The following is a 26,550-nucleotide window of genomic DNA, read 5'->3' on the forward strand; positions in this document are numbered from 1 at the left end:
GCAATCAGGTCATTTATTAAGATCCTGGTGTATTTAAAGAATATGTGTTAAAATATTATAAAATTCAGTTAAAAAAAGAAACGTGGACAGTTTTATTATTGCATGTATAAAATTCTGTATCATTCATTTATAGATGACTAAAAGGGTAGTAGATCTAGTTATTGAGTTATTGGTGGTTACCTTAGTTTTTCTGGGTGAATTAGAGTACTTCTACATGTAAATTTATATTACTGTTGCTTTAATGAAACACAAGTCCCTGTATAATATTTTTATGTTGGTGGCATATTTCCAATAAACTGCTTAGAAGCATGTAATGTATACTAAAAATTTATGCTCTGCTTCTTTGATCCTTTACAGAAACAGAGAATAAAGATAAGACTTCTTTACTTCAGCAGCCAAAACAAGAAGAAGTGTTAGGACAGGGTATGTATGCTTATTTCTGTAGCTAGCCCTACAAAAATGTTCATTATCTAAGTAGGCAGACACATTTTAAAGTTATTGAAATATTTTATGTCTTTATGAGCCTCCAATGTTGTGTATTGCTGTTTTGATTAATGCATAATTTATGAGAAAATGGTCAATTGTTGCTCTTACTGGTTTCATTGAAAGTAAAATTCATTAGTGTAATTTAGTCCCATTAGATTTTTCTTTGTTTTTACTTATTTAATATTGTAACTCTTATATTATACATAGTGCAAATATAACCACTAGAAACAATTAGAAGTCTGCTTTTGAAATCTAATAACTTTTACCATTTAAATTCCTATGTATTTAGTATGGTGTGTTCACTAACTATATTTGAGGTTCAAAAAAAAAAAAGAAATTAAGAATTGAACCCAGCTCTTGACTCTCTTAAGTCTTTCTTCTCTGACTTCAGTAAGGTATGAGGGATTCTTGTTTTATGCATTTGTAGTTTTGTGTTAAATTGCCCTCGGATGAGTTAAGGCATCATTCTTCCTGGGTTCTATTTATTTTAAGTGGAATACTTCATACTTGCATGTCAAATACTGCATATGCTGGCACTTAGAAATTGCTCTCCAGAATCTTGGTTTATTGCCAGTTGTTTGGAAGTTAGTACTTTCTAAATAATAGGATTTAGGGAATATCATATATGCCTGCAAACCAAATCCTTTAAAACATTTGTATACTTTGCATTCATTTTTTTACCCTTTTGTGTTTGGTAGCACATATATAGTATCAAGAAGTTTAAATATACCCAAAAGTCTTATTGTTACCAGGAAAGAATTGCATGAACACATGAATTATTTTACTATGGTAACTGTTTCTTTCTATTTATGAATAAAAATTCTATAAAGTGATTTTACTTGGAAAGTAAGAAAACATTATTCTGCCTTGATTGATTTGGCTCAGTGAATAGAGCATCAGCCTATGAACTGAGAGGGCCCAGGTTTGATTCTGATCAAGGGCATGTACACTTGGTTGCAGGCATATACCCAGTAAAAGGTGTGCAGGAGGCAGCTGGTCGATGTTTCTCTCTCGTTGATGTTTCTAACTATTCTTCTCCCTTCCCCTCTGTAAAAAAATCAATAAAATACATATTTTTAAAAAGAAAAGGAAACATTATTCTGACTCAGTTTTCATACTGAAGAAAATAGGCTATGGTATTCATATATTGAAATTAGTGGGTCCATCAGAATGTCACCTCCTATATTTTGTGAAAATAAATATCTCACCAAAAGTCATTTTAGTGACCCATGTAGCTTGTGTATTATTCTACTGGTCTTTAGGGACCACTGGTCTAGGATTGAAAGAGAAATATAAAAATATACCAGATAAGTATTTATACACCACAGTACATAGTCTAATGAGATGAATCTATCTCCTTGCAATACACAGGGCAAATCAACTTATTACCAAGAGAGTATCCAGGGCTTCCTGGAGATGTTTGCACAAATGTCTATTTGCATTCATTCCCTCCAAGTGGCTAATAGAAGGGTTCTAATTCTTCATGTAAATTATTCCATGTAGGCAGATTTTTAAATTAAGCCTTCAACTTAACCCTTTGCTTTTTTTTTTTTTTTTTTTTTTTTTTTTATCAGGCCAAAAAAAAAAAATGTATGTTCTAAGTACTCTTCCAGGTTCTACTAATTCTTTATATTTTTATAATTTCCAATAAATGAAAGCCCTGAATTATTTCAGTTGTTTTAGCCACACACTAAACAACAGAATCTATGTTGGTTTCACAGAAGGTGACCAACCCTCATTGAAAAAAAAAAAAAAACAGTTGAGGTGCAGGAAGGAAAAGATCTGAGACATCAGAGGACATACTCTCCAAGGCAGGCACTGTGCCCATCAATCAATGCCTTAATATTAGATTAATATTCTACATGAATAAGACAAACAGTATTTTATTTTTGCTTTGTATTTTAAAACATTGGAAAGCACATAGGAGCAATAAAAGTGAAGGTATATAATATACGTTATGTTGGAAAGAAGGGACAACCTTTATTAAGGTAGTAAAAAAGAGAAATACTCATATTTCATAAGCTTAAAACAAGATGTGTAACTGTGCCTCAAATTGGCAGGAACTTTTAGGTACCTCTAACATGGAGGGAAAAAATTCAAAGTAAATCAGCTATCTATTTAAATAACACAGATTAATCTAATACTCTGTTTCCCTAGGAGCAATCTAAGTATTTTATTTTCTTTGAAATTCTTATCACTAAAATTGCTAGCTATTAATTTTTTGCCAGAATATTAATCTTAACTGCAAATTAGTTTGTAAGAAATATCTTGAGTTGTGCAAATCCATGTAACTCAGCCTGTGCTTGCTCACAGCACATTAGCTTTCTGCAGCATCCTTGTCTTATTTGCGCCTTCTACACCAAAATTGGGGTAAGGCAATTGCATCTCAGAGTCTGTCTCAAAAGATGTAATTGTGAAGACACCGGAAGACCTCATTATGTGATATAGCTCTACCTGTCAGGATGTCTGGATCATGCAACATGGGAAACATTTTAATAAGGCTTTAATTAAGTACTTTAAAAATACTGCTTGACTGATTTTAAAAATAATATTCATTATAGAAGATACAGAAATTACAGGAAAGTATGAGGAAGCAAATAAAAATCATACATAATTCCTAGAAATAAGGATATATATGTATATCTGTGTGTAAAATATGTATTATCCATATATGCACATTATTTAACAGTATTTAAATATATGCATAGTTTTATCTTCTTTTTAACAGTATTATTTCTTGAATATTTCTCCTACTGTAAAAATTATTGGCAAGCACAATTTTTTTAATTAATTTTTATTAATTTTATTTTTCAATTACAGTTTACCTTCAATATTATTTTGGTTTAGCTTCAAGTGTACAGCATATTAGTTAGAAAAACATATACTTTACAAATGTTCCCCATGGTATTTCCAGTAACCACCTGGCACCATGCATAGTTATTACAATATTATTGTCTATATTACCTATGCTGTACTTTATATCCCTGTGACTATTCTATAACTGCCAAATTTTACTTCTTAAGCCCTTCACCTCTTTATCCATTCCCCCAGTCCCTCTCCCCACTAGCAATTATCAGTCTGTTTTCTGTATGTATGAGTCTGTTTCTATTTTGTTTGTTCGTTTATATTATTCTTTAGATTCCACATGTAAGTGAAATTATATAATAATTGTCTTTCTCTGACTAACTTATTTCACTTAGCACAATATACTCTAGGTCATCCATGCTGTTGCAAATGGTAAGATTCCATTCTTTTTTATGTTCAAGTAATATTCCATTATATATATATATATATATACATATATATATATATACATATATATACATATATACACATACACACACACGTGTGTGTGTATGTGTGTGTGTGTGTGTGTGTGTGTGTGTGTATATATATACCACCAGTTTTTTATTCCATCATTTATTGATGAATTGGTTGTTTCCATACCTTGACTATTATAAAAAAAAACAAAAAAAAAACATTGCAGTGAACATAGGGGTGCATATAGTTTTTTGAATTAGGGTTCTGGGTTTCTTTAGATATATACTCAAAAGTAGAATTGCTGAGTCCTTAAGGCAGTTCTTTTTTTTTTTTTTTCTTTTTTCTTTTTTTTTCTTTTTTTTGAGGACCCTGCATACTATTTTCCTTTACTGGCTGCACCAATCTGCATTCCCACCAACAGTTCATGAAGGTTCCCTTTCTCCACCTCCTCACCAACACTTGCTGGCATTCAGACAAGAGTGTGATGATACCTCCCTGGGGTTCTAATTTGCATTTCCCTTATTAGTGACATTGAGCATCTTTTCATATGTCTGCTGCCATCTGTATGTCCTCTTTGTAGAAGTGTCTATTCAGGTCCTCTGCCCATTTTTTAATTAGATTGTTTATTTCTTGGTGTTGAATCATATGAGATCTTTATAAATTTTGGATGTTAACTCCTTTTCTATGTGTCAGTAGTGAATATCTTCTCCCATTCAGCAGGTTGGCAAGCACACTTTTTAATTGCTCTATAATATCCCAAAACAAACTGTTTTGAAAATAGCCTATTTGCCTATAGGTGAGCTTTTCTGTGAATGACTTGATTATGCCTGCCTGCAAAACAACACTAATAAATATTCAAAACAAACTGAAATGTCCTCATCTTTTAAAACATTGTAATTGAAGAATTATTTATGTATGTAATAAGTACAATAAGCTAAACAATAAAACCCAATTAGACAGTGATTCTGGGCAGAGGAAATGAATCCTAGGAGATTGTACAGAATGAGATGACAGTGTTGAAGTTTTCAAGAGCAGACACGCACACACTTGTCCCTTACTTAAGTGTTAATGGTTAGCACTTTCAGAAAACTAAAGCATGCTTTGTACTTTCCTTTTATTTTTTTCCCATTATGATTTCTTATATATGAGCTTTGTATCAACATTGTTTAGGCAGGGAATATGGGCTGAAACTAAAAGGCTCGCCAGCTGCATTTAAGAGTTCTGGATTTGAGTGTTCCTCTCCTTTAAAATTCAGAGTATAGCTGTAGGATTGAAATTTATGTCAGCTGTGTTGGGAAGATTCAATATATTGGAAAAAACTCAAGGCAAAATTGAAAGTCAAGTTCTGTAAAACCAGTGTGTCCTTGTGAATGTACATTACACTTTGGACAGCATTTCTTTTTCTGCAAAAAGGGCCTTTAACATGTTTTATTCAGTTTGCTCCAAACTCTTCTCATTGTAGTCTTTGTGCCCACATATAATCAATCTTTCTGCTCAAAGGTCAATGTGAGCTACTATATTCCCAAGGCAGGGAGACTATGACAAAAATACAATTTGTAGCGGGAAAACACTTTATGACCCCAGACAGTTAAAGGTCTTCAGACCCCTTCTGTGAAACAGAGTAATTTCATAGTGATTTTATGCTCACAAAAATGAAATTATCATTGGCATGTTTTATCAAATCGAGGGATCAAAGCTGCAAGTTAAAATGACAATAGATTACTGTAAAAGATTAGTAAAGTAATAGTTGGTAAACTATGAGAACAGTGAGACAAAGACTAGGCTTAGTAGCTAAAATTTATATTTCTTTACTCTTTTCAAAATAAGATAGTCCCTTCTTTTCTTAATAAAGTACAAATGACTTTAGCAGCATCTTCTTAGCAAATTTTGAGCACTCCCAATGCCACTTTACTGTTTTAAGGAAGATACAATTCTTGTTTGTATTCCCATTCACTAAAAATTTATCAGTTTGTTATGATTTATGAGCAGCTCAAAGTCTTTATTTATTGAACTCATCTATCAAACACCATTCTAAATGCCCCCCAAGGCTCTGGGAAGCTAAGTTTCCTAATAACAGAATAGGCAGATGTGAATGATCATTTATCACGTGGTTGGCTTTCCAATACAGATCTTGTGTGTGCTCGTTGCAAAAGCCATTATCTTCTAATTTCTCCTTTTAGAAAATATTTATCTCCGTTTATTTTTTAAGTCATTTTTTATATTTTTTCAAACAGATGAGTCCTGTTAGAGGAAATATATTCACTTTAATTTTGATCCCTAAGTGTGTCACTGTGCTCATGCCTTTTATTTCTCTAAGGCTAGCAGGATAAATGTTGTGGATTAGTAATAAGTAAACAGTCAATGACCCAAATAGATCTTAACCAGCCATGACTGGGTCAAAAAGCAAAACATTCAAATCTAAAAAGAAGTGCCTTCATTTTTTCATTCCCCATTTCTCTCTCAGTTTGGCCAGTTGGCATACTTGTCAGTGGTTAAACTGCTGATGAGCCTGCACTTACTCTCCTTGTCCCATGGAAGTCACAGAACAATTAGCCGTAACAAGAGCTGCTTGTTTTAGGTAATGAAATACTGGTGATATATATGGGGAAATGGGAGTTTCTGTTCTGAAAGATTACCAAAGGTTTTTGTCATTTTAAAAATAAAAATGCCTGTCACAGGTAAGATTTTATACAGAAAGATTTTATACTGTCTAAAAGTGGTGATACATATTTTTTCATCCAATAATCTTAAAGCATTTATTTAAAACAAAACAAACTTACCAGCCAATTTTTTCAGTGTTTTCATTTTTTAGTTTGATCTCACCATAGTCCTAAAAGTAAACCGGAAGAATTTCCATGTTAATGGTAGGGAATAGGGTGTGATCTTTACTACACAACAACACAAAAAAAATGCCTTTTGAGGCATGACGAAATTATTGCAAGCACACAACTTGGAGTTTAATTGGTAGTGTTTTAGATTCTCTCGTAGCTAACTATACTGCATTCCTTTTCCTGACTACCGCAATTGTGTTTTCCAAATACCAAACCCATTCAGTCAAATTACTTAATTTTTAGGTAAGTAATAGATTAAAGCAGGTGCCTGTTGCAACTATAGGTTATATCTTTCACTGGTAATTATAATGGCTACAATTTAGTAGTACCTGTGTATGATATACATTGGACTGGGCATATTACATTAACGATCTTTTTTAAATCTAAAAAACAACAATTCTTAAAGGTAGTAGTTTCCTGGGTATACGTGATGCGTACATAATAGCTGAAGGTTGAGCAAAGAGTTGATTACTAGAGAAAGAATGTCCCAGGAAGAGGAAGCAATATATGAGAGTTGATGGAACTGAAAGAAAGGAACATTGAGAGGAGATGAGGTTGGGGTCGAGACCACAAAGCTTCCTTCGTTTATATTCTACTCCATCCGTTACACTCAAGGTTAGGTATATTCCCTAAATCGGGACCATGATATGACTAATAAAAATGGTTAAATGTAAAGATTTTATATATTTTGTACACCAGAAAATGGGGGGAAACCCTTTCTGGTTTGTGTATAAGGATGTAAGAGATAGCCATCTAGTGGTCTCTGTCCCCTGCAGCAGCTATTTATCGAGCTGCCTCTCTGAAGCTGTTCCACAAGAGCAATGCAACCTGCCTGCCGCCATGCCTGTTACATTGTTAAATTTTGGTTGTCCTAACCCAGTGATCATTGTAAGTGATAATTTCAGAGGAACTGAGTGCTCTGTGTTTGGTATATTACCCCAGATTTTAGGTTTTTAACTTACAAAACTGAATGGTATGCATAGTTCTGAGTCTGTGTCCCTCCATCAATATTAGACTAATGGCATTGATTCAAGATTTAAAATCATATTGTTTCTCTGTCCCTGAAATAATCGTGTATTTTATTTTCTATGTAAAATGTTTCACTGTATAAGAGCATATTGAACTCTTCATATGTAGTGTTTGGGGCAGGAGAATTTAGTAGTGATGGATTCTCTTTTATGAGGCAGAATGCCACTGTGGCCTAACAGATTTGGTTGAGTTGTAATTTGCTTTGTTCATTCTACTGAGATTGGCCCTATTAACTGCTAATTATTTTCTGATTGAAGATTTCACCTGGGATAAGCTGCTTTCATGGGCAAGAATTGAAAACCTATTTGGAATCATTAACCCAAGAATATTTGTAAACATGACAGGGTCTCTTAGCATCATTTTGGAAAGATTTTTATATCCTCCTTATACCAGTTTCTCAATAACATATTCTTTAGTGAAATATACCATGGCTAAATCAGTCATCATTTTCATTTCCTAATGATCATAAAAAAGATTTTACAAATGCTATCTGATGATGTTGGAAATGTAATTAAAACAAGCAATAGTACTCCATCGAATTGGTAATTTTATTAGCAGGATTTAGAGTAAGGAAAAGGAGGAGCTATGGCTTACCTTTGGGTTTGGCTTAGGAAAGCAGATTTGTGTTTCCATTTAGAACATACATATGTTTCCCATTGACACAGCTTTTGTAAATGGATTTGAAGCCATACATGTAAATGATGATTAAAATGCTCCATGAAGTCTCCATGGCATGTTTTGTACCTGTCATAATCTTTTATAAATAATTCATTTTTATGGAAGTAGATTACCCTATCCAAGTTTACTTTTTAGCATTGGAAGACATTGAATACATTTTAGTGTGGAATCATTCCAATTATATTAGTTTGTTAACATCTTCTCTTTTGTTTGAAACTGGTTTAAAATGTTTTCTTTTCTCACAAAATTATTTTTCTGGAATTTGTTCACTTACTGTTTAAAGTCAATAATAGAGCTACTTCTAGTAACATAATATAACTTAGGTTTTCCAATTGCCAAGCTGATTCATATCTGTTATATTTTTTGTGTTTTATAGTAACTTCAAAAATATACATTTAATTTCTTGTAGATTATACTTTAATAGAATTTTAAAGACAACTTCAAGGCTTTGTAGGTAAAGATAACTATTTTCTGATATAGCTGTTGATAATATTTTCTTTTTGATTTGGACTCTAACTTCCAAATCAATCCAACTATACTGTGAAAACCATTTATAGAAAAATGCAAGCACTATACAATCATATGTGCATTATTTTGTTTCTACTAAAATGCTAATAGAGATTTTTCAGTATGGTTGTCTCCTGAGATAACAGAAAGAAATAGGTGGTGTATAAAATGAAATGTGAAGCATATTATTTTTTCATTTTCTGGAAGATCATCCCCCCCCCCCCCTCCATACTTGTAAGTTTGAGAGCAACCTTCTCTTCCACTTGTTTTTAAGACACAAAATTTTGTAAACTTTGGAATTTTATCAACCCTCCACCCCTTATCTCTTCTCTTTTTTTCACAGGTGATTTCTATTCACTGCTTTCCAAGCTGCTAGGAGAAAGGGAAGATGTTGTTCATGTGCATAAATACAATCCTACCGAAAAGGCAGAATCAGAGGCAGACCTGGTAGCTGAGATTGCAAATGTAGTCCAAAAGAAGGACCTTGGTCGATCTGATGCAAGAGAGAGTGCAGAGCATGAGGAGAGGGCCAATGCTATTCTTGTCAGAGACAGAATTCACAAGTTTCACAGACTAGAATCTACTCTGAGGCCAGCAGAGAGCAGAGTTTCCTCAGTACCGCAGCCCCTACCTGGTGAAGGCACCTGGGAATCAGAACACACAGGAGGTGCGTTCAGGGCTTTTGGGAAGAATAAAATGTGAAATGCTGCAATGCACAGTAGCAAAATCTGAAGGGAATAACAATGGAGAAAAAACTCATCAATAAAAAGGACTTATCATTAAAAAAATGTTAATCAGATTTGGGTTATCAGATATCACATTGGTTTGAGGAGTATTTCTTTGTGTTTTGGTCCAATGTTAAGTAAATTCAGGTCCATTCAACTGGTGAGCCAGAATTACCAGGACCAGAAACACTTGGATCGTGTTGGGGATGGTAGCATATGAAGTTCATGGTAACAAATTCTTATTATATCAGCGTTCTCCATGTTGTTCCATGGGAAGAAACTGAAAATTCAAAAACATGGTATGTAAACTCACAGTGTATGAAATACTTACAATGCACTACCTTCTATTAAGGTATTTACCTTCCTCTCAAAGGAATCATTTACGTCTCATCCCATTGATTTCTACATTGTAACTATGCTTATGACTTTGATTCCTTAAGTTCCATCGTTAATTACTACCTTAATTGGGAAGTCAAGTAGTTATTTCTGAAAGGACCTCCAGTCAGGGAGTAACTATCAGATTTATATGATTGGCTGCCATAATTAGAGGACAATACCTTATTCCCTTCAGGTTTCTGTACCAGCAAGCGATGGATGCCTCTTCTTTGTCTTTCATTGTGTTGTGGCCTCTGTGATATTGATTGTGTTTCGTGTTCCTTGCTAATGTGGGAAGCCTGATAACACAGCATGTGGGCATCATCTCCAGAAAGTAACCGATGGCCGTGCATGGCATCTTCCTGTGCGTGGGCTGGAATGGTGCAGGCTGCCAGCTTGATGTTTTCAATACAGCTTTGCAGGAAGTCATAAATTATTCAACACCCATCTGATTTGTATTTATAATTGAAAAAAAATAGCATGCGGGGTTTTGTTGTTGTTTTTTCTGACACAAATTTCCAGCATTGTCCCTTGGGACTGGCCTCATGGTCTCTATGAGATGTTAACTGGAACTCAGATGTTTTACCTCTTCCTATTTAGACATTAGCTCTGCTCAAACGGATTCTAAATTTGTTGAATAAATTGTGTTTCTCAAAAGGCGGTCCCTACACCCCCTTGCATCAGAATCGAGGGTGCTTCTGAGATACCTGGATTCTCAAATCCTACCAGAGAACCGTGATTTGCATCTCTTGAGTATGTTACCCAGAAATCGGCAGTGTATGTCCCTCTCCATTTCATAAGTAGACTGGGGTATCTGTCTGAACCTCTGTAGTAAGGATGATAAGTTGCAGTCCAAACAACATAAGAATAAAAGGCAAAAGGGCCTCAGGTTAGAATACAGTTCTATTCAAATGTTAAACATTAGAGTTCAGCCTGCTTTATTCCAGGGCTTGTGTTTGCTTGTTACTCTTCGATTTGAAAAAACATCATCATTTATAGGATTTATAGGCATCGTAAGTGTCAATGAAAAAACCATAGTTTGACTTAGACATTACATTCCTGAAACCTACTCTGTTTTCCTAAAAAAGAAGTGGTTAAAATCCCCAAAATACATCGACTTTCCAAATGTCTTCATACTCAGAAGATAAGACTACCACTCAGATCCCCGTTTTCAGAAGCAGCACTTCAGACTCACTGGCCCTCCCAGAGTTTGGACCTGCCATATGCTAGGCCCCGGACTACCTGAATGTTTCAAGGACAGCACCATTTTGTGGACCTTCTGGTTGGTGTGGATTTTACTTGGTTCCAGACCCTGGAAAATGCCTTTAAAGTTGAGCTTTCCACCTCATTATGGGTTGAGTGTCAGTGAGCACCAGGATCCATGAAGAGCAGCATAGACTGATATCTTCCAGCTTTGCAGAGCTGAGAAAGTCCTTGGCATTCCAAGGAACAAGATGGTTAAGTGCCTTCAATGTGTCTCTATGAACACAACCATCACAAAACCCCCCTTTTTAAAAGTCTTGTCTTCATGACCTTTGGTGGTTCAGAATCTATTCTCTTCCCAACAGCTGTGAAGCAGTATTAGACAGGCTCAGCTAGCCCAGAGAGACTTTCCAACTGTTGTTGGATAGAGGGTGCCTCGAGCAGGAAGTAGTAACCTCAGCCTCCCCACCACATATGCAAAGAAGCACACACACACTACAGCTTCCTCCCAGCCTCACGCCCAAGTAGCTCTCCATTTGTCTAAAAAAAAAATTGAAAACCACTCCATGGAGGTAGTATGATATACATAGAACACTTCAGACTCGAGGCTGACTGCCTGGCTTGAATCCTGGGAACACCACTTATATGTGGTCCCGAGGCAAATAATACATGGAAAGTGCTTTGAACAATTTCTGGCACATAGAAAACATTTAATAAATGTTATAATATGTTAACAACAATTATGATTATTATTGCTACCATTAATGTCATGTTGGATGAAAATTTCAAAAATTTAAGTACCAATACAGTAGAACTAAATAGTAATTACTTTAACAGAAGCAGCATCTTCTGAGAGAATTTCCTTGTAATGTGTAGGAAAGCTGCAGAATCTGGCACTCTAATTTGATAAATTATGAAAATGATTTGAAAGAGTTCTATCATAATTGGGTTTATGGCTCTTCAAATCTCTGATTACTTATATTGATCTGCCTTGATATTTGCCTGTGATATTTGATGTACAGTTTGAAACTATTCAACTTGGTAAATTGAGACGCAAGTGCACTCCTTTTTACGCCAAACATTATTTTGATTTCCATCATTAGTTTGATATCTATATTGAGACAACATTAATAGAATAAAAGCAAAATGTTAGCTGTCTATTCTAGTTGCCTCTGGAAACTAGATTCATTGAACAATGCATTAAAAAACACAGTAGCTATTCTCTGGCAAATTTTATTGCACATGGAAGCCTGATTCAGCATAAATTACACACCACTGGATACATTTAAAAATAATCTGTGTTTGTGTGATGCTTTCCATGTGATAAGAAAACTCAGTCTTTTAAGTGTTCTATGATACACTTAGATTGAATTTAATTTCTGCTGACAAGTTTTACTTAACTCAGAGTCCATCCTTTTAACATATTTCAGCCATATGCTTACCTCTAGGTTCAAATCTGAAATATTTATAGAGTAAAATGAGGCATTCATTTGGCTGATTTTTTAATCCCTGTAAGGGAAGAAAATAATAAACACAAGCACATATATAGCCTTTACTCTGAGCTAAGCTAAGTATTTTCGATGCATTAACTCATTTCATCATCATAACAAGTATGGCATTTATAAATTCATGTAGAAAGAAACGGGCATTGAAAGGAGATAGTGCAAGGAACCAAGATTTAAAGAAAAAAGAAAGTCAAGCAGACTTGCTGCAAGTCTTGTTTTTTAATCATTTTTGTTATTCCCCTTATCACAATAGAATAAACATAATAATGGATAGATAGATAAGAAGATGACTGCCTTTTTCCAATCATCCCATTATCTCATCTATGATCATAATAACTGTAGTTGTGTATTACCTTTGGTCATGCTTTCTCAATCACTATCCAAACAAATTGACCAAGATCTCATTTGCAAAATGCTGACCTAATTTTCTTATTTAAAAAGAAAATAAATTCTGCTAATGCTTTGAACCCCTAGTTATGTCTTAACTTTCTTCCTCACTTCACTCCCATGAAATGAAACATTATAATTAGTTCTTGTTTTCTTTTTGATATAGGTAAATATTTTTCCTATGCTTTTAGTTAATTATTGTTATTCCTGCACCTCAGATGAATAACAATCCCTGACCAAAATAATGTATCTTCTCCTCACTAGATGAGAATTTGCAAGTGTAGAAAATACAACCACCACCCTTTGTTCTTGTTGTGGTCTCCCAGTAATTTCATCAGGATCCTTTCCGTAAGGTTAAATGTGAAGAGCCTCGTTATGCTCAGGTTAGGTCATAGTTCTGGGTTGGGAATTATATTTTTTTCTCAACATTATCTAATTCCTTTAGTCCTTATGTAACAGATAAATGAACTTTTAAATGCTCATTAATAATTTCATATGAAAGCAGCATTGATCATTAACATTAATCTTTTCTTGGAAAGGTATAATTCATTAATCCTTTTAGTGATTTATTGATACAATTTTAATAGTAATGTTTAATTTTTTCTGAAAGCAGTAACTTTTTTATAAATTCATGGTGGAATATAAGGCTGAACATTTACCATTATAATAAATGCAAGGGTTCTTCTGAAATAATCCTATTCTTTGACATCCGAATTTAGAGCAGCAAACTCTTTTTTTTTTTTAATATATTTTATTGATATTTTACAGAGAGGAGGAAGGGAAAGAGATAGAGAGCTAGAAACGTCGATGACAGAGAAACATCGACCAGCTGCCTCTTGCACACCCCCCACCCGGGATGTGCCCGCAACCAATGTATATGCCCTTGCCCGGAATCGAACCTGGGATCCTTCAGTCTGCAGACCGACGCTCCATCGCTGAGCCAAACTGGTTTTGGCAGAGCAGCAAACTCTTAATGGGAATGGCTTCCCAAGGTCATGTGGAAGAAATGTGTATTTAATTTTCAAATTAAAACTGTAAGTCTACAGAATTAATTAATTATGTACTAAATCAATTCTTAAATAAAAACTAAGAGGAGTCTGAACTCAAAATTTGAACTTCTCTGTGATTGTTAATGTTAAGTTTAAGTTAGAACCCAAATATATTTTATCATACAATTTTTTAATAAGGTTTTGAGATTTTTCTTCATTATAGAAATAATTATTATTATTATTAGAAAATAACCATCCTTGACATTGATGCCTGAAGTCTGGCTCAAGCCCATGGTTTCTTTTCTATGAAATGATAAAATTATCTGGGATGAGCCAGTATGTTCTAGCCTTCTATGATTCTCATGTAGAAGTGGGCTGGTATTGCGAAAACATCTGTATTAATTCCATATATACATACCACTGGTTGTAAAGTATTGCCTTGATTCTTAATCATTTCATTTTGAAGTAAATAACCTTTAACTACCTAATAATTTAAAAGATGGTGACACTGGAAGCAAAAACATCAGTTAACTGAGCAAATGTTCACAGATGAGAACAGTTTTCTTTTATTGTAAAATTTCTAGTTAACTCAGAGACCTAGATCCTGAAGATTTTGAGGTCTTGGATAGGTAATTTTAATAAATGTACAATTATATTTTTAATGAAATTTAATACAATTCAATATAATTTCTACAAACATTCTTGCCATGCACAAAACATTTCTCCTTCAAAGTGACTCAATAATAAAGGAGCCAATTTACTCAGTGTTAGATCTCTTACATATTTCCTCAGATGGCACCTTACCTTTTGAAAATTCACCAAAAGCATATACTTTTAAATAAATGTGTACATATTTACACTGAGTTTTCTACTTGAAATTTTCTTATTGAAAATTTCCAACCAAAAAAGATTCTTATATGTGACAAAATAGTTTGTTAGCAACCCATTAGTCAATGATTTTTGTAGACTTTCAAACACTTATCAATCTAAGGTCAGTGATCATTGGGATCATTCATAGCTATGTTAAAGTTCTTAATACAACACTTCCAATATTTTATTAAAATCATATTTGAGCCCTGGCCAGTATGGCTCAGTGGCAGAGCATTGGCTTGGGCACTGAAGGGTCTCAGGTTTAATTTTTAGACAAGGGCACTTACCTGGCCCCCAGTGGGACATGTGCAGGAGGCAACCAATCAATGTGTCTCGCTCACATTTCTCTCTTTCTCTATCCTTCCCTCCCTTCCACTGTCTCTAAAAAAATCAGTGTAAAAAATCCTCAGGTGAAGGATAACAACAATAAAAAGAAAATCACATTTGATCCCAGAACAATGTACTAATTTTGGAAATTGCATCTTTTCTATCAGAATTAGTATCTCTGCACCTTCATGAACACCTCGATTCCATTACCAGCTGGTGAGCCACTGACTAGAAAGGTTCCAGGAACCATAATATCTATTTATTGTATTTAATGAAAATAATTCACCAATTAGCCTTTATTACTGAGTCACTTCACAATGTCTCTAGTGTAGTGCTAGGGATAAACAAGGGGTAATACAAGTTAATTATAAGGCTGTTTAAATGCTAGTTGAAAACATAATAAGCAAAAAAGACCAGCATCGCATTCAGGTTCATGCATTTATTAGGCCCTTGCAGTAGGCTAGGCCCCGTGCAAGCCTTGGTGAATAAACAGGGAATAAGACATGATCCCTGCCCTCAAGAAATTCCATGTAGATTTGTCGTAGTTCCAGGCTTCAAAAATCTGAATAAAGCAACTAATCATTTATATTGTTATGAAGTTTGAGGTTTTCTTGGAGCCTATCCAGAATCCTCAGGAGCTGGCGAATGAGTACAGCATCATGACCCCCAAACAGACACGCTGTAACTGAGATGAGAATGAATGAAGTACAACCTGAAATTCAAGCACCTTTAAAATATTTTAATACCTTTTCTTTGGGGGATGATTTATCCATCTGTTGATCCATCTAGACATCTCTAATTACTATGCTTATGCCCTGTTTCCATAGTTTACTTTCATAAACACGGTTTTAATCATGTCACTCCATGCTTAAAACCTTCAGCGGCTCCCAACCGCCTGCAGCAGCAATTTGTGTCCTTTCTTCCTATTATGACAAGCGTGATAAATGATGAATGCTGTTCATCTGAGCAGCCCCTCTCACATCCATTGCTGCGCCCAGAACTGTTTACAGATTTAGAAATGCCAGCTGTAACTCTGCCCCTCTCCTCCCCAACTCAAGAGGGTATATCAAAGCACACGTGAGCGAGAATGACATTCTCATGTGCACTCACATATTTCAAAAGCAAATTTTCCCAAACTCTGTGCTTTACTGCTACTGGTAAGGTACTTGCAGCATGCCTCAAAATTAATCATAGAGCAAGACACCACAGCTCAGAACTACGGATGCATTTATTTTTAAATCCGTATTCCTTCATGTTGTCTACAACACATTTTCCAGTCTAACCTAGATTTCTGGGTCTGTTCATCTGCCTCCTGCTTCCAGATTCCCACCTGAGGTACACAAGCATTCTTTCCCTGTTACATAAAGAACTTGAAACACATCCTGGAATTATAAGCATCCTCTCTTTTGATCTTTCTGATCTGAATGCTCTCCCCCCACTTCTATACTCAGTGAACCCCCCACTTACCTTTAAGTGTAAGCACAAACATTTCTTCTGGGAAACTTCTCAGGTCTGACCTTTACCCTTCCCTCTCCCAGCCTCTCCCACATTCCCTGCCCTATGTTTGCTTTCTGTTGTTTCTCATTCTGTAGTTCCTCAAGGCTAAAAATTATGTTTTATTTCTAGTAGGTTTATTTTGTGTGTGTGTGTGTGTGTGTGTGTGTGTGTGTGTGTGTGTTCCCAGAATCTAGCATAATGCCTCACCTACACAGTACACTTAGGGGATATTTGTTAAAGATGCTTCAGCAGAGCTTGTAGGCAGAAGTGATCTAACATCCTATTGATTGTGCTATGCTTTGTTAATTTTTTTGAAAGAGAAATGATAAATGTGCAAAGGTAAAATATTTTAAGTGAAAAATTACTAATTTTTATAGTCAAGAGAATTATTTTAAAGTGTTTATTCTCACACTGGCATCCTCTCAAGTTCCCAGACAGAAGCTAATTCTGGAAGCCCTGTGCCTCCCTTTCTGCCTTGTCTTTAATGCCCGTCTTTGAGATTTTTGCAGTGTTGCTACATCCTCCAGAGGGTGGGAGGATAAATGAGACTGGAATTGCTTCTTTTCTACTTCTCAGCATCTCTGTTGAAGCATTTTGGAGGGGAAGAAATATTGACACTGATACAACAGATTTCATAGCATCTTTGTAACTATATATCCTTAGCGTAGCTACTCCATACATCATACCACTTTACTTGAATGTCTGTAAAGGGATTACCACAAATGAACCCAGCTAAACGTATTCTGGTCAGAAATAAGAATGGCTTGGAAGTCATTCAGTCAAAGAGTTTCTATAATTTTTCCTTCTTATGTTAAGAAACAGTGAAATATAAGCAGTGAAAAAGGATGTCTCCCCACTCCCATTTTTTCATAGGAACTCTGAAATTAGGAAAAAATGAAATTGGCATCTTATATAGTTCCTTGTACAGGGATGGCTTAGTGTAGGGCCTGGTGTATATTGAACATCAGAATGTACACAAGTTGAGAGAGAGAAAGAGAGAGAGAGAGAGAGAGAGAGAGAGAGAGAGAGAGAGAGAGAGAGAGAGAGAGAGAGAGAAATGCTTAATTAGCCATGTTTGGCATTTATTTACAACATTTAGAAGCTTTATATTAAAATGATGCCATCCATGTAGCCACATTTTCCAAAGATACTAATTAAAATAAGAATCGTACTAAGAAGAAGGTGGTCTCACATTTGTTCTTACTGATTTAAGGTAAGCAGGTTTTATAGGCATCTTATCAATAGGACAAGGGAGCATGCAATTCCCGGGCAGTTCACAATCGCTTACCCGATTCATAGCTCCAGAGGCTGCCTGGCATGCGCATGTGGAATGTCATGTAGAGCACGGCTTGATTTATTTTTTTCTTTGCACCTAGTGACGTTACTGGACGAATGTGAATCTTCATGAGGTCGTACCAGCTTTCTTGTTTACACTCAATGTACGGCTTTGTTTTGTAGATTTCCATGTAGAAGAGGCACTGGATTGGCCTGGCGTATACTTGCTAGCAGGCCAGGTTTCGGGGGTGGCCGTGGACCCTAAGAAAAACCTGGTGATTTTCCACAGAGGTGACCATGTCTGGGACGGAAAGTAAGTAATACTTTTCCTTCAAAGAGTGAAAGAAAATAAAAAGAGCATGCGACACTTTTTATGACACTTAAAGAATAGGGCTGAGAGAACAGAACATTCAAGGTTCTTTTTGAACTTGATTTGCGCGAGCAAAATATATTTGTTCTTTTATTGTATGACAAGTAACAGAGCAGAACTCTGGTGCATCTTAAAACAAAAGTAGTGGTCTTATCATCTAGTTTATGAGAAGGCAGTAACCATCTGTGATTCTGCCTACCTACCATGCTTTGCTCCCGTAAGCTCACCTTCACATTTCTAAGGAGAATAATCCTGAAAGCAGTTAAGAAATGGGCTGAGGAACTCTAAGACTTCAGAGGAAGTGTGTGAAAAGTTACTCTTCGACTATAATACCGCACTTTGTTATTTCCCGATCCTGGGTGCAGCCTGTTCTAAGGCCGCTGGACTCGCCCTTTCCCTCGGACTGCTCCTCGACAGTGATGGCAAGCAGCCTTTAGGGACTGTGGCCGGAGCAGTTTGGCCACCACCCGCGTAGAAATGATCAGTACCCATTCTGAGATGCTGCCTGTTACATGGTTATAAACACATTCACATAAGTTTTTTTAAAAGATTGCTCCAAAATTTAGCTGGTTATTTTAAATTTCCTGAGTAATGGATACCCATTTATGAATTTGTCTTATCAAACATTTATATTAGAAGGTACATTTTTTAATATCTTATCAATTAAGTGGATCAGTCTTCTCCTTTCAAGAATACATCGGTAGAGTCCAGAACATGGAGGATCCATGTGTGTACTTCGATGGTTCTTTTCCCTCATTTTTTTTTTCAGAGATGTTGATTACACTCATGCTAAATCTGCTGCATCACAGACACATGTCGACAGTTTTCTTGGTGCAGTTGAAGGTGGAATGCAATCAGCATTTCAGAGTAGATTGGTCTCTTTGTTCCTGTTTAATTGTCCTTTCCAGTTGTCAGGCTTGAAAATGGGGCCGGAGAAAGAGAACATTGCAGAGTTCAAAGGAAACAATCGGACTCGATATTCCTATTCATGCATCTCTCATACATCGTCTTAGCCATTATTGAACATCCAATGATATTTAACATGTGCTTTTCAAGGCAAACCATTACTATTCATTGTAGCATATTCTTCATGTTAATGGACATTGCCAAGTTTTCTGCATGGATTTCTAGCCTCATTTTGTCAGAGAAGAAAATTGCCTCCCATTGAATCATTCCCTCGCATTGATGCTGTCTCAGCTGGCTAAAGTTGAGTTGGACAAAGCCCAATTTTCTATTTTAATGTTATATTTATTCCAGTTAAACAGCAGAGGCTGGACTAGCTTATTAGAAAAAAGAGAGTCAGTGAAAGGCAGCTTTGGGCCGGAGATGACACGAGACTTCGAAACAAGAACCACGTAAGAACATTTTCTGTGACATGTAGTTCTAACTGGAAAACTGCTCTTTCCTGGCATCTAGCTTTCATCTGGATACCCAGTGTCATGTGTAAAGCAATTCCGGTATCATTGCCAAAGCCCTGGTGTCTTTACCCTCATACATGGCACCAACCACGTGGTGGTGTTTAAAACGCAAGACTTCCTCAGAGCAGATGTGCTGGCTCAACTCGTTACCTCTCTGTGTCTCCTTTCTTCTTCATCTCTTCCTTTCAGGTGTGAGAATCCTTGTTCTCCCTCGCTCCCTCCACCTCTCCAGTATTGCCAGTTGGTCTCTAGCACCCTGTGCATTCGTGCTTGTGAGGAAATGCTCTCCCAGCTCCCAGCACTCTGCTTTCAACAACTGTTTGCTTTATCATTCATGAGGGGAATTAGGAGTGGATTGCTCTGTTCATTGTTATGTGTTTTTTTTTAGAAAAATAGATTCGGATTTGTGAGCTCTGTTCTTTGAACAGTCACACATGATCACCCATCCTGCATACACAAGTCACATTATGTAAAATAAAACGGAGTACATAGTTTTTCTTCTCCCTTGTTAAGTATCCCAGGACTGTACAAAGAAAAAAGCACTTTCATGTAGAATTTATGTTGGGCTGGTGAGAGACAATGGAAATTTAAAATGGTGTGGAAACTGCATTCTTATTGCTACCACTGCTTGGATAGAGTAGTGATAAATCCTACATTAAATTTTCTTGGAGTCTTTCCTATCCTGAACATTCCTCATGTTCACAAAATTATAGGTTCCATAAGGCCAAGGCTTGCTTTCAACCAAAGCTAAGTACTCTATACACTCTGTGTCCCCTAATTTTTAGAAGGTTATTTTTTAAGTATCAGACAATGCTTGGAGTTAATGATAATCTCTAATTATACTTGTTACCCAAAGCTCCTTTGACATCATCACACCATCTGTCTTTACTATTACTCTTCATTCTCACCCAATATCCCTGATCAGCTCTTACTCTTCTACTTTACCATGCTGAATAAGCATAATAATAGCATAGTATGCAAATTATCCCCTCAAACTTCCAGGAGTTTGACCAGGGGGTGGGACCAGCCAGGGGAAGGGAAGGAGTACCAGTGGCCACTGCCAGCCACTAGAGACCCTAGTAATAATAATAATAATAAACCAGTTAGTAATAATAATAATAAACCAGTTAACATCCTGAAAGATGATTGTCACTCCCTTTCTCAATTTGATTTCTATTTTCTTCCTCTCTGCCTCTTACTTTAAGAAGCTTCTTCCAGATAAAATAGGAAATACCTATTACCAGCAGGGTGTAATGAAATTTTAAAGATCCTCTTGTCTGCCCTGGTGTTAGGGCAGCATGGCAGCTAGAGCTCTTTGATGTTTAAATGCTTCCCAGTAGGAGCTGGGTAGCTCCTGGCTCAGTAACAGCTGTTCCTGGGTTTCTGTCTTAAAATCACCCCCACTGTCAAAGACTCACTTCTTGACCTTTTATTTATCCAGCTGTGGTCAAAGGTCTACTGTGCAGAACTCACATCACATACCAACTAAACCTAACCATGTGTTTTACCCCTAATTTTTAGGTGTTAAAATTTGCTTATTTTATATATTTTATTATTTCTTCATATGGAGTTGAAAGAGATCTCAGGAGTTGTATCACTTGTGAGTCTTTTTTTTTTTACCAGTAAGAGAGAACACCCAACACACAGAAGCTTAGGGAAAGAAGAAATTTGTTAGTTTGCATACTAAATGAAAACTTCAAAGGTATAATGGCCCAAACAGTATCAATGGGATCTGTTTTTTAACACACTTTCTCCTAATTGGCTCTTTTCTTAGTCCCTGAGAATCCATTATCATACTAGTTACAGTGAAGATATGGTTTATGTCCCTGATAACTCAATAGAAAAATTCTTAAATTGAGTCTTTTAGCATTCTTCAGTCTGACTGAGCCATGTCTCCCCCATCCCTGAACCAGTATTTGTAGGCAGAGGAATGAAATCCACTCTTTGGCTTAGCCTCAATTTTGTTGTTGTTCTTCTATTCCTTGGATGTGAGAGTAGAGTTGACATCATCAAAAAATAATGGGCTGAGAGAGAAGTTCAAAATATTGGGTCAACTAAAGGAAAAAATGAGGTTTCATTAGCACAAAATAGTGCAGCAGACATTGGGCACCCAGAAAGGCACACATCCACCAGAATTGTAGTAATACCATGAATAGTTCATCTCCAGCTCCCTGTCTAATGCAGACATCTCTTTACAAAATCACCTGCAGTCAGCCAGTGCTAGCATTTCAGAGCCAAAAAATTCCCTAGAGATGAGACTTACTCTTCAATTATGGGACTCATCCAGATGTCATAAAGGTCTTCATTATGTTAATCTCAAATCTGAGTCCCTAACTCCATCTCATGGCAGCCTGATGCAGCATGAATTTACTCCCATTTACCCAGTGTGGTTATATGCCTATTTGAAGACAGCCTTGTCCTCTGCAGACTAAATACCCCCAGACCCTCACCCAGTCTTGGTGCTGACATGACACTTTCATCTGAAAGGACTCTGGTTTCCAAGCCCCTTAAAGGGTTTGGTTGAGAAGTGGCCACAGCACCTCATGTAGTATCTGCTCAGCAATACAGTTATTTCCTTGATGTGATTGTAGGTATCTATTGCAATTGTATTCACTTTTCTTCAGCAAGAATATTGCCACCTTATTGACTTGTGTTGGACTCGTAACATGCTAAGATCTCCAAATATATTGTATAAACTGTGCTCAAGTTTTTACTGGAAACTTATACTCATAGAGTGTTTTTTAAATGCAAGACTTTATTCCAGTTATATTTCACTTCAGTAGATTTAGCATTGCTTCCGTTTTCAGATATCATTTTATTCTTAATTAACCAGAGAGAGAGCAGTCCCTCTCAGCCTTGTTTGTATTAGATCTGCTGGATGAGCATGCCTGTCATATCTTTCTTAAATGTTGTGTATAAAACTTGAGTAGTCAAATGCTTGGTTAAACAAATGTTGTTCTCAAAGATTTAGTCTTTAGTCTTCTGGGAATCTTCTTCCTCTTGCTCCCCAGATAGCTCTCAGTCCTTCTCTTCATCAATGCTTTATAGAATTTTGATAAAATCAATTATTTCAGAAATCTATCCACTTCCTAACTTGCAGGAGACTTAGTTCAAGATTTGCCTCACTAGTTTTCTGGTGACTCATTTAAGATACCAGCTTGAGGTTCTGCAACTACATCTGCAAATTCTCTCATACCTTAAGAATTAATTGTGCCTGGAAAACAGAACTCAAAGTGACTGAGTGGAACCTTAGTGCCTTCCTATCTGAGAGAAAATTATAAGGGATCTGCAACAACGTTTCCATTTTCTACCCTTTTCTCGAAGATTGCCATTTCCCATTTTCCTCCAGCTCCTTTCTTCCGGTTTTACACCCTTTCTTCTCATTCTTCTTGGTGAGGTAAGTTCTTCTGTGTCTCTCACATTTACATTCAATTTAATAGAGTACATTCCCAGTAAGAGAAGGCCACTTTTTTTTCTTTTTTAAAAACAGACCTGGGTTTGAAACTTGGTTATCAATTCCTAACCTTGAGGCCTGCATCAAGACATTTGAACTCGCTAACTCTCAAGGTCTATAGACCAAAAACATAAGTTCTTTAATAGGCGCCTTATTCTGTGAGTAACAAAAACCAGTGCTAAGTGACTCATCCCCAAGTGCCCGCCCTAACTGACCAGAGCCCACTGCCCTGATACCTCATCCTTTGTTTTGTTTTTTATTCCTGTCTGTGACATCTCTCCTGCTAACCCCATCAGGGCACTGAATAGTCACATTCTCTCCTCACAGGGGTTTTTTGCAATGTGTATATATTCAGAAGTAAGTGTGGCGGTTTTTTTTTTACATAGTATCAAATTATACTCCATTTAAGACCTCTAGCCTTTGTATGGTATGTCTTTGGAGGGTACATTTCCATTTAAATTCTCACTTGAAAATCTATGGCTGTTTCCCCAGCTTCTTAATTTATGTAATTACAACATTATATTTTATTTCTCTCTTCAGTTGCTATTATTTATTTTGTTTCTCTTAATTGGGATTGATGGCACAGAAGTTTATTTTCTCCTTACTCTAGTTCTTTCTCTGTATGACCACAGCAGAGCATTTCTCCTTGGCCTTATCTAAACTATTTGATTAGCTGCTAATGTGCAAAATCATTAGTGGGGGATTCAAACTGCTAAAAATAAAGAACTGATGAATTCCAGCCCACAGGCCACAGTTCAGTCTTTTCAGCTGAGTGCTTTTTCTTAAGAAGCAAACAAAGATCAACAGCGCTCCGGGCATGGTGAAATGTGCAGGGTATTATTATATCCTGTAAAAAGTTAGATGTGGTTGAAATAAAGACTTCTCTGCAACACATAACCCGGGCTGGCTGCTTTAGAACACCAAATATGCACTTTGCTACAGCAACCCCGTAGCCAGCTTTGTAGTTTGACATCTATTTGTGAGCTATTCAAGGGTTACCTTTCTGTGAATTATAACAGAATTTATAAACTAGTTTATTAGGCAGATTATGATTGAGAGAGAGAGAGAGAGAGAGAGAGAGAGAGAGAGAGAGAGAGAGAGAGAAAGAGAGAGAGAGATTTGTCATTTAAAGAAATACCAAGTTCTTTTCTTACTCTGTGTAGCTACCAGGGGGCAGCTGTTAGTTACATGGAGCTTCTAGCATCCCAAGTGAAGGGATTAGGACTGGCCCACCAATCATTAGAGTGACTGAATGTTCCAGTTTAAACATATGGCCGTCTGTTAAAGGGTACCACAAAAGACTTTTAATGCAACAGTCAGGCCTGTTGTGTTCTGGTTAATTTCTTTAAAGTTGTAATCTTCTTAAGAATTCTAGAATTTCATTATTTGCTTTTTACGTTTCTGAAGTAAATTGATATATTTAAATGATGCTAATATAAATAGGATGTCATCTTTAGTTTTTGTTTTGTCATGTTTACTTTGCATTTTTTCTCTGTTTTGAGAGGTGGTCTTTAAATGAACAGATTCTCTAAACAGTAAATTCAAGAACTTGTCTAATCACTGAGATCCTTAATGAATATAGCAGAATGATAGCAATACTGCGAATAATAATCATAAAGCTATCTACTGTAGGAAAAGTGGCTAGTCTAAAGCATCACATAAAATGCCCTCTGTGCACACTAATGACAGGAGGGTAATTTATGGTAACCAAGAGTCTAAAAAAGCACACAAAGTTAATTGTTGTTACATTGTGATATGCTACTGAGAAAGAAACCTTGATAAACGGAGAGATCTGATATTTTCTGTGTATCCAATTTTTTAATTAAAATACCTGATTTATTTATTCGGTAGCTTATTTAGTTTTATTACTTTTTTTTTTCTTGGTTCCTTCATTTGCTATTTCACGATTTGCTATAACACCACCAACAAGTGAATAATAAAATGAAAGGGGATAATCCTCAGATGAGTTAGCTACTATATATTACCACCACTAGAAATTTGACATTTCTAGATTATGAGTAGAGATGCCCACACACAAATTGTGTTTATCACAGTAAAGCACCAATGACTTGATATATTTTTTCCTACATTTGTGGGCAGTACAGAACAGTGCCATTGATAAAGGATGTTTTTCCTCTACCTATTTATCAGCTACAACAGTTTCATTCCATCTGACTGACATAGGATATGGATCTGGGTTATTTATATTTCTTCCTTACCATAGCTTGGTTTCTTGGAAGTCAAGTTTAACATTTCAGGTTCTTGACTCTGAGAGACATGGCTTCCAGTGAGTTAAAGTTTACATTTTGAAATATTTGAGTGCTGGAGAAATAAGCTGAAGCTATAAAAATAATTTTAAGTTCGAGTTCAGTATCTATTTCTAGGGGAGGGGGTCTCCTTTGTACTTTCTCCCATTCTATGAGTTGTATGAATGTCATTTCCTAAAATAGTAGGACCCTAGGACCAGATATTTAGGTGACTATTTAAGTGAATGACAGGACAAACTAAAGGGGCAGTTATCTTCCAGAATTATTGCAGCCCATTTCTTGAGGAAATCACAAGTAAAAATATCAGGCTTCTTGTTCAGTTTGTCATTTTACAAATAAGAGATAACATTAGGTATGCTGAGGTCTTATCTGCTCTCGGTTTCTCGGTGTTTACAGTTGGAGTGCACTATTACTACCAGCCAGTGGTGGGTCAGATCACTGTCTACATGTGCAATGATAGCACTTGGTCAGAATTATGAATATATGGCAACTTTCCATATTACTAACTCTTATGTGGGGACTAGTAATATACTATAGTATATTCCATGCCCAAGCAAATAAACTGTAAGAATAAAAAGACAATTAGGAAATATAAGAGGGAAATCTAAATATAACCAGTAGATTTTATCAGTATCAGTATCGTGGTTATGATATTGTACAATAGTTGTACAAAATGCTATGCTTGGGAAAACTGGGTAAAATGTACAAGAAACCACTCTGTATTATTTTTTAGAACTGCATGTGAGTCTACAATTATCTAAAATTTTCAATTTAAGAAAAAGGGAAACCAGATTTTTAACTTTCCTGATTTAATAACAACTTGTACACTACAAATAAAATGTTACATTTCAATTTAATAATGATCCCATGAATATCAATTTAATAATGATCCCATAAAATCTGCTCTGTTGTGATGTCACTTCTACTTCATAAACCTATGTCTATTTTTTCTACATATTGTTGTGTGATTTTAACTATACATAATGTGATTTTAACTCTACATAATGGCATATGTAACCAGTATTACTTTAGTTTTAGGTTGACAAAGATGAATCAATACTTTGTACCAATTGAATGGGTCATTAATAAGAACTAC

At 35.9% G+C, this 26,550-nt stretch overlaps 1 protein-coding gene across 12 annotated transcripts in view; it reads left to right on the top strand.

Annotated features, from left to right (window-relative positions):
- Positions 1-26,550, top strand: part of PAM (peptidylglycine alpha-amidating monooxygenase) — a 240,452-nt gene that overhangs the window by 190,382 nt on the left and 23,520 nt on the right. For 6 of the 12 annotated variants that reach the window (XM_036410914.2, XM_036410915.2, XM_036410916.2 and 3 more), the window contains exons 15-17: positions 358-423; positions 9,136-9,459; positions 18,129-18,258. In XM_036410914.2, coding sequence (XP_036266807.1) covers positions 358-423; positions 9,136-9,459; positions 18,129-18,258 — 520 coding nt within the window. The remainder of the gene's footprint in view (positions 1-357; positions 424-9,135; positions 9,460-18,128; positions 18,259-26,550) is intronic. The other 6 variants (XM_036410922.2, XM_036410923.2, XM_036410917.2 and 3 more) reach the window with 2 other exon arrangements.

The sequence above is a fragment of the Pipistrellus kuhlii genome, unplaced genomic scaffold (assembly GCF_014108245.1).
Source record: "Pipistrellus kuhlii isolate mPipKuh1 unplaced genomic scaffold, mPipKuh1.p scaffold_m20_p_4, whole genome shotgun sequence".
Classification (NCBI taxonomy): Eukaryota; Metazoa; Chordata; class Mammalia; order Chiroptera; family Vespertilionidae; genus Pipistrellus; species Pipistrellus kuhlii.